This window comes from Cebus imitator, unplaced genomic scaffold, assembly GCF_001604975.1.
Source record: "Cebus imitator isolate Cc_AM_T3 unplaced genomic scaffold, Cebus_imitator-1.0 Scaffold283, whole genome shotgun sequence".
Taxonomy (NCBI): Eukaryota; Metazoa; Chordata; class Mammalia; order Primates; family Cebidae; genus Cebus; species Cebus imitator.
Window position 1 is genome coordinate 1,888,682 of NW_016107598.1, and position 11,915 is coordinate 1,900,596.

The following is an 11,915-nucleotide window of genomic DNA, read 5'->3' on the forward strand; positions in this document are numbered from 1 at the left end:
AAATTGATGGTTAGTTGTTAATACTGACTTAATTTCATTTACTTTAATAGTATCATAAGAGAATTTGTCCTATATTTTTAACATCATTAATAGTATGAAGAGGTCACTGGAATTTTCCAGATAAGGTTTAGTTCATATCAATGGGAAAAAGAACTACATGTATAGAGTACAGTAGTTACATAAAATGTGAAGATTTTCAAGATTCTTGAAATATATCCCTTATGAATGTTAAGTCTCTATTAAACAGCAGATATGTCACAAAAGAAAGGAAAAATCAAATTTCCCTCAAAACTAAACCAAACAAATTGTGGTTTCTTCTTTATAGTTTAATTACTGAGTTATCAACATGGGTATAGGGACATTTGTTATACAAATTCCCTTATTATTCTCTCTCAAATGTTCATCAATAAATTCTCACCCAGTCCCTTCATCAATATGGGCACCACTTACTTAACAGAATATGGTCAACTCCCACTGATCTGGGTGATAAATGAACTACGATTAAGATAATGACTCAATGATTAGGCAATGTCAAATAATCCTTGACATGATCTGAGATGAAATTCAAAACTTTTAATCCTTTAATCACAAGACTTTAGCCAACATAAAAATGGATGAGATCCATATCCTACAACTTTAAATATCCTCCATATTGAATTTGGTTGAAAAGATAAATTTAATTTCACAAGCAGTTTATTATTAAAGTATCTAAAGCTTGGTGGTATAGGGAAGAGAGGAAGAAATGGGGACAAAGCAGAGAAAAAGGGATTGAGAAAGAATTTTTGTTACGATTTTCCCTATCCTACAAAAAAAGGCGCTAAAGGATTAAAAAAAAATCCTTATTTATTTATTTAATTTTTTTCTAAGAGATCTGTCAGGTTCTGAGATTTTGAAGCATCCTTATTTTAGCTCAGGCCACAAAGCTAGAATTCAGTCAGGACTGGGATCCGAACAGTCCAAAATCTTCTAAAGCTCTTAACTGTTTCTTAATGTAACTTTATGGAATCTTTTCTGTTAGAAAATTGTTTTCTCACAAGTTAGTACATTTTTTTAGACAAAACAAATATTAGTTTGTAGTCTAAGAATCTACCTTTTCAACCAGATTTTCATGTTTGTCTTTAAAGTCTTCATTAACATCCAGTGTTAGGATAGGCACCTCTTGAAGATAATTGAAGTTGGTTCTGTTTAAAAAGAGATTAATAAAATAATCAGAAATGTAGAAAAAAGAGAGAAACATTAAAAATTCATTCTTATATCATTGGAAACTCAAAATGTTGTCAACCATTTACACTAAAGTTACTTTGCAATACTTTATCTGTCAGGCCCTTCTTTCTCATCTAGATTTACCATATGGAGCCAAAAAACTCAGATACAAAATATATAAAGCTAGGTACTGTAACATACAATTCTCTTCAAAAACAAAAAACAGACAATAAAGTAGGAATTTCTGCATTTTAAAGATGAGAAAACTAAAGCTCAGAATCGTCATTCTGAAGCTCAGAGGCTATCCAAGGTCACACATTAATAAGTGAGACTGGACTTGAGCCAAGATCTGACTAATAACAAAGTCTATCCTCTCAACAATTATGCTATACAATCTCCCAAGTCAAAATTATTTCTGAAAGAGTACCTAAATAATGGACAGATATATTTCCTACTTTCATTTAAAGTGAAATTTCATATGTTATGCTATCAATATTACCAAGTTTTTATAAAGTTATAAAAACTTTAAGAAAATAGGATCTCATTACAATCAAGAGAATCAAAATCTATACCTACTTCTAGAAGATACGAATAAGTAAATGACTGAAAATTTTACATGTTCCTAGTCATATCTTCCAAATTTTAGATTAAAATTTAACAAAGATATTTAGAACAAATAGTAAATAAAAATAAGGACGTCTTACTTCAGTGTCCTATGCAGGAGCCAGCTTTCATGTTTATGATGAAGCTTCTCTAAATATTCAAGAGGAATGCCTTGCTCTTCATTTCTTCCCCGTAAATACATTCTATGTAAGCATGTCTAAAAGCAAGTAATAAGAGATGGAAGGAAAAGACAAGAATAATTATTCTTGTCTGCTGCCATCAAAATTTTCTTTTCTGGGTCTCTCCACTCATACTAGCCAAAATTTCTACACACTACTTCTTAAAAATTTTCTTTTCTGGGTCTCTCCACTCATACTAGCCAAAATTTCTACACACTACTTCTTAAAAGTTGAAATAATTTATTTTTCCCTCCATGACCTTTTCAGCCACATGGTGGCTCTAAACCAAGCAGTACTTTCAAAAATAAGTTAAAATAAGTCTATAAATTTTTGGTATCCACACATGAAATATACTAAGTTTGATAAAAAGGAGAAAAAAAAATTAAACATCTACTTAAAATTTTCAGAGACAATAGCTAAAAGTTAGGCCAGTCTATAAAGGTAATCTTACTTCACTGTTAATCAAACTTGATTATAAAACATCTATGTTCAGTTCATGTAAAACCACTAAAGGCAGTGGTTCTCAATGTGATGAAAGCTCTATAGCAGCGCAACCAAAACAACTTTGGAATGCTTTATGCCTGTCCTGCAGCTGCATTATCAAATGAGGTAGCCACTAGCCACCTGTGGTTTTTAAGCACTTGAAATATGGCTTATGTGGTGACCAAGGAACTAAATTTCTAAATTTTATTTAATTTTAATAAACTTAAATTTAAATAGCCACATTGGCAGCTCTGGATTATGTTCCCCCAAAAGTACACCTAAATAAAAACTTTTGTACAATTTTTAGGGGTTCATAGACCCTGAGAAACTCTTCATGCATTTCAAGAAATAAAAACCTCCAACCTAAATGACATGCATAGACCACGGCAGCATACAAACTGTTGCAAAGTCTACTCTAAATTCTCTTTTCAATAATTAAACAATCCTTTCATCAAAGGATATCAGAAACAATACTGATGACATAAAGTTGTGTGCTAGACTTTAAGATAATATGAATGTTTCTATCAAAATGAAATTATTAGTATTCTTTATGGTTTTTGATTTGTACTATTTTTCATAACTTTAAGAAATATTTTCAAAAATAAAAGTGAATTCTGAAATTATAATTGCTAAATTCTAGCTTACTAAATATTGATTATAAATGTTTCAAGTAAAATGAAATTATTAGTATTCTTTATGTTCACATTTTTATTTACTATGATTGTAATTAAAAACAAAAAACTTTCAGAAATAAAAATAAATTTCAAAGTTGAAATGAAAAAGTCACTTTTGAAATTACTAAAGAATTGCTAAATCCTCACTTAATGAAGAACAAAATCATTCGTTGGAATCAGAAACCTAATTTCTTTAAAAACCCAGCTTCGATAGCAACACAGTATTCTAACTAATTTTAAGGCAAAAGTTATGACATTTACATTCATCAGTGCCTACCTTGTGACTTAAGGAAGAAATGAGAATTAAAAAACAGAAACAATAGAAATGAAAGCACCAAAACCAGAAAGCTTCTGATTAAATGTAAGATCTTAATATTTAGGTTAGTTTTATGAAAAGTATCTATTTGGTCTTTCTGTATTCATTATATAATATCATATGTAATTAGAATAGCTATGTTACAACCTATCACAAAAAGCACTTTTTCAAGTGAACTCTCTTAATTGAAAATGGTCCTCTAAGTCTTTTCCCAACTATAGCTGGCATTATCCACTCATTCCAAGCCACAAACAACCATAATAAAAGATTTCTTGAAAAGGATCTCCATACTCCATTCATTCAATAAATATTTACTGAGCCCTTACTATGTGCTCCAACAGTGCCTAGAACTGTTCTAGGGACTGGAAATTCAACAGTAATCAAAACACCCAAGGTCCCACCTCATGAAGCCTATATTCTAGGAGTTGCTTGACCACATTCCTTACTTTAATTGTGGGGAATAAGAGAGTCTGCAAATGTTGGGAAGAAACAATGAGTAAAAATAAAAAAGAATTGAGGAAGCATAAAGAGCCTAAAAAAGCAACTTGGCCAGTCTGTGATTCCAGTTTGCTGAGAAAAAACAATACCTCTATCTATACAGTTACAAGTTTCTAATTTGGAGTGGGAGGTTGGAAGGCTGGAGTTAAATTAAATTGCCCTCATTACATACCACTGAAAAGAGTTCTAAATATTTCTTTAAATTGTTATGGAACACATTTTTATTGTGTTTTACCTCTGGAGTGGCTTGAAGATAAATGATTCCATCCAATTCAAGGCTTTGGCCAAGCTGGTTATTCATCCAGTCATGCCAGTCTTGATAAATTGTCCACTCTGTTTCATTCATGCATTCAGATTCATACAAATTAGATGCAAAAATATACCTAAAAGAGAGTCTTCATCAACACATATATCATTTCCAAAAAAACCAACAAAGAAATAAAAAAGAGAATAAGAACATGAAACATTATCCTAAATCCAGTGGCACATAGTGCTGTGGACAGCTGAAAAAGACAGAAGTCTTTCCATCTACAGGAAATATGTTCTTGGCCAATGGTTCTCAAAATATGGAGTGAGGATTCCATAAATCCCCAATATCTTCTAAGGGTTTCTGTGAGAGGCCAGGTTACTTCAAACAAATGAACATACCGTTAACAGATTAACTACAGAAGCATAAATAAAAATCCAGCTCTTTTTAAATAAGTCAAGGTATTAAAGATATCTGCAAAAATGTAAAGCCATGACACTCTTCTAGCTACTTTTTATTTTAGAAAATATCATTGTTTTTGTCAAATTTATATTATATTAATATGTAATGAATTTATTAATTTTAAATCATTTTTATGCATCTTAATTTTTAGTAACCTAAATATCAATAGGACAAGCCCTTTGCATGCCTCAATAGTTATTAAAAATTGAAAAAGGTCCTAAGATCAAAAGTTTGAGAACCTCTTTTCTGAGCTAATTTTGGAGGTCAAAAGAATCCTAGCATAACTAGCAATTCTAAGGCCCCTTAGAGACTTTTATCTTCTTGCTCCAGGTAAGAGTCTAGGATATAGATCCAGATTTAACCAGAGTACATGATAATTTTAAAAGGGTTAGAGGGAAAAACAACTTCTCTGCAAATTTAATTTGAGATGGCCACCACCATATTCCCAACAGTTTCTATGGAAGCTAGGTATTATAAATGCAATAACTTTTCTAATGCCATTAGTACCAGACTGCTGAGGGATTTAAATGTCATTTTCTATCTTAAATCTCCCAACTCAGCCATTCATATTACCAATTCCCAGGAAACATTANAAAAAAAAAAAAAAAAAAAAAAAAAAAAAGAAAGAAAGAAAAAGAAAAAATGTCCAGTTCTAAGACAAAAACTTTAAATGGCCAAGTAAAGTCATTTATACATACCTGTCACTATACACAGATCGTTCAAAAAATAATACCGGTTTCTCTGCATCTTTGAGCTTGCCATTGAGAGAGGCAAGCTGAGCTCTTATTCGACTGAGACAGGCATATGTTTGGAAGGTAAAAGACCATCGTTCTGGTTTCTCATACATCATCTGAAGAACATTCCCACCATTTTTCTGAGACGTTGTAAGTTCCTATTGTGAATGTGCAAAAAAGAAATGAAAAGCAAAATAAATGATCAATAGGGCTGTTTTAATATTTTAAGGCTAAACAAGAAGAGTTAGATAAATAAATGCAATCATGATTAGTAAAACCAAGATGATTAAGTTCCCTTTCTCATACTCTTTTCAGATTGCCAAAGGTCTGGAAAAATCCTTAGATCTTTCTCACAAGAGATTACAAACTAATAACCTATGGAAGAAATCATTGTTTGGCTCAAAAGCCCTTTTTAAAACTTTGACTTAGTTGTCAATTTTATTGTCAATATTTAAAAGCTAAATAATTTCACATAAAATATTTGGATTTACATCTTCTTTTTAAAAATGAAAAAAAAAAAACAAAAAAACCAAGTAATACTGTACCCATCTTGGCAAAATCCCTCTTGGCAAAAATCATCTACGGGCAAGTCGCAGATGCCTCCTTTAGATGGGATATATGTTCTCCAGCTTATCAACTCCCACCATTCCCTAACGATTTTCATAACAGGTCTGATGTATTCATCTGTCTGTCTGGCTCCTTTAGGCACTTGTATCTGTAAAGCCTCCAATCTTCTAATAGAATAGAATAGTTCCCTCCCCCAGATTTTATATTGCAATTCAATAATCTTATTGTCAGAACCATATTTTCCAGGTTGAGGAAAAATACAAATGTAGATTTTAAAATGAAGTAAAACTCTATCATCTACTATCTGAATTAGAAATAGCATATGGAACACATGAATTATTGTTCTCTTTCTGTATCATTTTTCTAGTTCTGTCCACCAAAAGGCCTATGAACAGTGACAACCTTGTAAGAATATACAACAATATCACCCAGATTATAATCTCTAAATACCATTTCCCACTGAAAGGAATTAGAATTCTGATTCTAAATCTGAGTAAGAAAATATACGAGAGGAGCTTCACCTTGTATATTTTAGGAAACTATTACAGACCACTGCGATTGTGCCAAGGACATACGCTGCCACTGGTCAAAGAATAATTTGAACATCTCCAATGGGAGGCAAAAAATCATGAGTTTATAATACTAAAAAACAAACAAACAAACAAAAACAAAACAAAACTCTAGTCATCTTCTGAGGCTCCTAGGTCATAAATTAATTATTCTGCAAATGTGTAGGTAAAAAGAAAAAAAAAAGTCACATTTTATTCTGGCATTTTCTATAGAAATACTTTCAGGATAATGAAGTAGTATATGAGGAAGAGGTCTTCCTTACTAAAGAATCCCAGCCAGTAAATTCAGAAGGCTGGAGAAGGAATATCACCTTTTACAATACATACTGATATACTGCAATGAGGCAACAATTAGCAATAGATGCTAAAATTATTAGAGAAAAGTTAACTGGGAATTTTATAATAGATGAATCAAGCTGACAACACCTGAACTGACCGACTGATTTTAACGTCACAAAACACATTTTCTTGATGTAAAGAAATACATGTCACCAACTAGGAATCTTGCCAAAAAAGAACTGAAAGTAAATCTAACCAAGCATCTGTCTACCCGTAAATTTACAGGAAATACAGAAAACTGAAAAATATGTTAAATTTTGCCAGAGATACACTCAGCCAAAACCAGAATGAGGAAAATTATATGGAACAAATGACTTCAACAATAAATTATAAAGGAAAAAAAGGAAGAGGCAACCAACAGATTAAAATTTAAAAAGCATATTAAGGCCAGGCACGGTGGCTCTTGCCTGTAATCCCAGCATTTTGGGAGGCTGACGTAAGCAGATCACCTGAGGTCAGGAGTTCGAGACCAGCCTGGCCAACATGGTGAAACCTTGTCTCTATCAAAAATATGAAAAATTAGCTGGGCATGGTGGCATGTGCCTGTAATAGTAGCTGCTTGGAAGGCTGCGGCAGGAGAATCCCTTGAACCCGGGAGGCAGAGGTTGCAGTGAGCCAAGAACGTGCACTGTGCTCCAGCCTGGGGGACAGAGCAAGACTCCATCTCAAAAAAATAAATTAATTAAATAAACAAATGGCATACTGACCAACAAATGTAACAAGTATGGATTTTGTTTGGCTCCTAATTTCAACAAATTATGAAAACATTATGAGACAATGGGGAAATATGAACACAGGGTGATAAAAATAATTACTAATCTTTTAGATGATATTTTTTAAGAGATTCTTTATATTTCTAGAGTTCTCTGAGTCTTTGTTTTCTCCAGATGAAGTAATATGTTCTCTAAGTATAGTAAAACTATAGTTCTTCAAAGTATAGAAGAAGCTCCACAGGTCCCTGGATCTTTTCAGGATGCTAAAGTTCTGAATATCTGTTCATAATGACCTAAGTATGCTTATAACACTACTGAGCTGTACACTTAAAAATGGTTCAGATGATAAATTTTATATTTTTGCCACAATAAAAAAGTTAATCACCAAAAAAAACACATATCTCCTTTTATTTGAATTTCTCAATACATATAATGTCTCTTGCCCAAAGCAATTCAAAGTTTACTATGTTAAAATAACTTAGCCAGGCACGGTGGCTCACACCTGTAATTCCAGCACTTTGGGAACGCCGAGGCAGGTGGATCACCTGAGATCGGGAATTCAAGACCAGCCTGACCAACATGGAGAAATCCTGTCTCTACTAAAAATGCAAAATTAGGCGGGTGTGGTGGCACACACCTGTAATCCAAGCTATTCAGGAGACTGAGGAAGGAGAATCACTTGAACCCGGAAGGCTGAAATTGCGGTGAGCTGAGATTGCACCATTGCACTACAGCCCGGGCAACAAAAGTGAAACTCCATCTCAAATAATAATAATAATAATAATAACTTAGATAACCAATCTTGATTCATCACCTAATCAAAAAATAAACTAGTTCTAAAAATAAAAATATGTAAATTCAAACTAAATCAAAAATCTGTAATAGAATTTTCAGCTATGAAGATATTATTGTCTCTTAGTTTAACAGTGTAACAAATTAGAAAATTAACAGTAAGCCAGGGTATCATTATCGGTTCTTCAGGATAACTTAAGAGTCATATAAAACATTTTCTTTCGATCCTATGCATGAAATTCGACACAAACTACAAGGGCTTTTTGCATGCAATTATGAATGTTAAGAATAAAATATGTATTAAAAATTTATCCAGCCAGGTGAGGTTGCTTAGGCCTGTAATCCCAGCATTTTGGGAGGCTGAGGCAGGCATATTGCTTGAGCTAGGGAGTTCCAGACCAGCCTGGGCAACATGGCAAAACCCTGTCTACAAAGCAAAAAAATTAGCCAGGCACAGTGGCATGCACCTGTAGTCCCAGATACTACGGAGGCTGAGGTGGGAGAATTGTTTATGCCCGGGAGGCAGAGGCTGCAGTGAGCTGAGATTCTGTCACTGCACTCCAGCTTGGGTAATATAGCAAGACTCAAAAAAAAAAAAAAATTATCTAAAAAATACCGTGCATCATCTTTACCAAACCAAATGTTAATTTTATCAAGGTTTCCTCTCTGAAAACTATCCAGATAAAAAATTTGAATGTGTCAGAGTGAAACTACATTAAATAAAAATTGGTAGAACATTTCTAGATAGAAAGCAGTTTAGCTACATTTACTAAAAAAATCGGTACATTTTGGCCCAATTAATTCCACTTTTGAAAATTTAGTTTTGAGAAATAAACTAGAATATAGGTTTAAACATAAAGATATTTATCACAATGCTAAGCAAATAGGTTATTACTCCAATATTACTAGGTATTTATATTAATAATTGTACATTATACAATAAATTGGGCTGCCATTAAAAATCATTTACAGTAAATTTTTAATGACAATTTTAATTGCCCTGACATAAATATTATGGGGTGCAGGGAAGAAACAAAATACAAAGTATACTGTTTCACCAAGTAAGATCTAAGGTTATCTCCAGGTAACAAAGTTATAGGTAAGTTTTAGTCCCCTCTTTTGATAATTTCTAATATTTCCTTAACTTCAAACAGTAAACAGGTCTTACTTTATAATATTTTTTAAAATTATGTATCACCTCCACCAAACTGTAATATATTACTATTATTTCAACTATGTAAAAGATACATACAGGGTGGTAGGATTATGGGTATTTTTTATTCTGTTCTCTATAATACATATCCATTGTCATTTTATGAAAGAACACTTCATTGTTTTGTAGGAAGTACAGATTATTGCCAAGGTAAGTAAAAAATAGAAATATCAAGGTCAGCTATAAAATCAGTCATCTTTTAATTCTAGGGCTAATCTTTGTAAACACTGAAAAAGAGCTGAATTAAGTTCAACTGAAAAAGATCAGAGTCTACCAAAGAAGAGAATTATAAAATAACCAACCAGGCCAGGAGCAGTGACTCACACGCCTAATCCCAGCACTTTGGGAGGGCAAGGAAGGCAGATTGCTTGATCGCAGAAGTTTGAGACCAGCCTGGACAACACTGGCAAAATCCCATCTCTATAAAAAATACACAAATTAGCTGAGCATGTTGGCTTGGGCCTGTAGACCCAGCTACTCAGGAGGCTAAAGTCCGAGGATCATTTGAGCCCAGGAGGTGGAGGCTGCAGTGGTCTGAGGTTCATCACTGCACTCCAGCCTGGGCAACAAAGCAAGACTCTCAAAATAATACAAGCCAAAAATTATCACATCACTTCAAAAGGTACAAGTAGAAGTATTTTATCAAGCATTCTTAACTAATTTTTAAGAATGACTTATTAGGCCAGGAGCAGTGGCTCACATCTGCAATCCCAGCACTTTGGGAGGCCAAGATGGGTAGATCACTTGAGGTCAGGAGTTCAAGACTAGCCTGGCCAATATGGTGAAACCCCATTGCTACTAAAATTACAAAAATTAGCCTGGCGTGGTGGCATGTGCCTGTAATTCCAGCTTCAGCTACTTGGGAGGCTGAGGTAGAAAAATCGCTTGAACCCCGGAGGCAGAGGTTGCAGTGAGGCAAGATCGGGCCACTGAAAATAAAAAAAGGAAAAAAAATAAGACTCCTTCAAAAAAAAAAAAAAAAAAAAATTACTTATTAAAAGTAAAAAATATGTCATTGTGTCATAGATAAGTATGGTTTATACCTTCTTTATCACAGTTACTAGTTTTTCAGTGGCCTATTAGTGGTAAGAAGTGGTGGATAACACTAAAATAGTATTGGTAATGTATACATTAATTAGCTTGATTTAACCACTCCACAATGTAGACATATTTTAAGACATCATATCATATACCATAAATATATAATTTTTATCTGTAAATTAAAAAAATAAAGTATCTTAATTTTTTAAAATATGTACATACAATAAAGTTTATTGGACTTTTTTTATTTTGTAGGCTAGGGATAAATGAATAGAATAATATTTTCTATCCAATCATTTTCCCTAGCCAGTTTCAATGTTCCAAGGTTTAATTAACAGAGCAGGGAAGTTCCCCTGAACTGAACTTAACACTTTGGAAATATCTTAATTTTTTAAAATTAAAATAGTACTTCACAATTAATAACAGTGATCCTCCAAAGGAATTCAGTTCAATGGAAAAAGAAGAGATGGCTTCCTAACGGTCTGCACATCTCACAAATAAGCTAAAAGGAAGCAATTACATCAAAGCTTTGGGCCTAAATAACAACATAAATCACCATATAAAGTACATTATTATTATTTTTAAAAATCTGCCATACAAAGATTGCTAATAATCTGAGTGGTATGTTTTAAAGATTATTCTTCCCAGGAGAAATTTGGAGAAAGGAGAGATTACATAACCTTCTCAGGTGCTTTGCCTCTTAACTATTTTGCCAAAATTAGTGGTATCTTATCAATAGTATAGCAACATTTCAGCCACTAGGTGGCAGGTTAAAAAAAAAAAAGCTAAAACTGAAAAAGCTAAGCATATGGATGCACAGTTAGTTACTAAAGGAAGAGATCAGAGGTACCAAAGACCCAGTTCTCCCAAATTCACAAATGCCAAGACGTGTGACAAAATGAGAACATCCAAAGTAAGACTGACCTTGCCAAGGTTAGGTTTGAGAACAGTCACTTCTCATCACTAACGGTATTCTAAGAAAAACTGACATTTGAATAGTGGGTGATTCATACTATAACCTTAAGGAATAGATCAAGGATGAGTCTGGGGAAGGACTCCTGGATGAAGAAATAAAATCTCACTTCTTGAGTTTTGCAGAAGAAAAAAGAAGAAAAGGCTGGGTGTGGTGGTGGTTCATGCCTGTACTATATTAAAATAACTTAGCCAGGGCCAGGCGCGGTGGCTCAAGCCTGTAATCCCAGCACTTTGGGAGGCCGAGGCAGGTGGATCACGAGGTCAAGAGATCGAGACCATCCTGGTCAACATGGTGAAACCCCGTCTC

At 33.4% G+C, this 11,915-nt stretch overlaps 1 protein-coding gene and 1 non-coding gene across 2 annotated transcripts in view; both read right to left on the bottom strand.

Moving 5' to 3' along the window:
- Positions 1-11,915, bottom strand: part of DCK (deoxycytidine kinase) — a 31,081-nt gene that overhangs the window by 2,745 nt on the left and 16,421 nt on the right. The window contains exons 3-6 of the mRNA XM_017501634.2: positions 5,364-5,557; positions 4,192-4,339; positions 1,908-2,023; positions 1,091-1,181 (exon numbers count right to left, since the gene is read on the bottom strand). Of these exons, the coding sequence (XP_017357123.1) occupies positions 1,091-1,181; positions 1,908-2,023; positions 4,192-4,339; positions 5,364-5,557 (549 nt within the window). The remainder of the gene's footprint in view (positions 1-1,090; positions 1,182-1,907; positions 2,024-4,191; positions 4,340-5,363; positions 5,558-11,915) is intronic.
- LOC119467387 lies at positions 10,881-11,011 on the bottom strand. The gene has a single exon (XR_005195920.1). It is a non-coding gene; the product is annotated as a small nucleolar RNA SNORA36 family (small nucleolar RNA).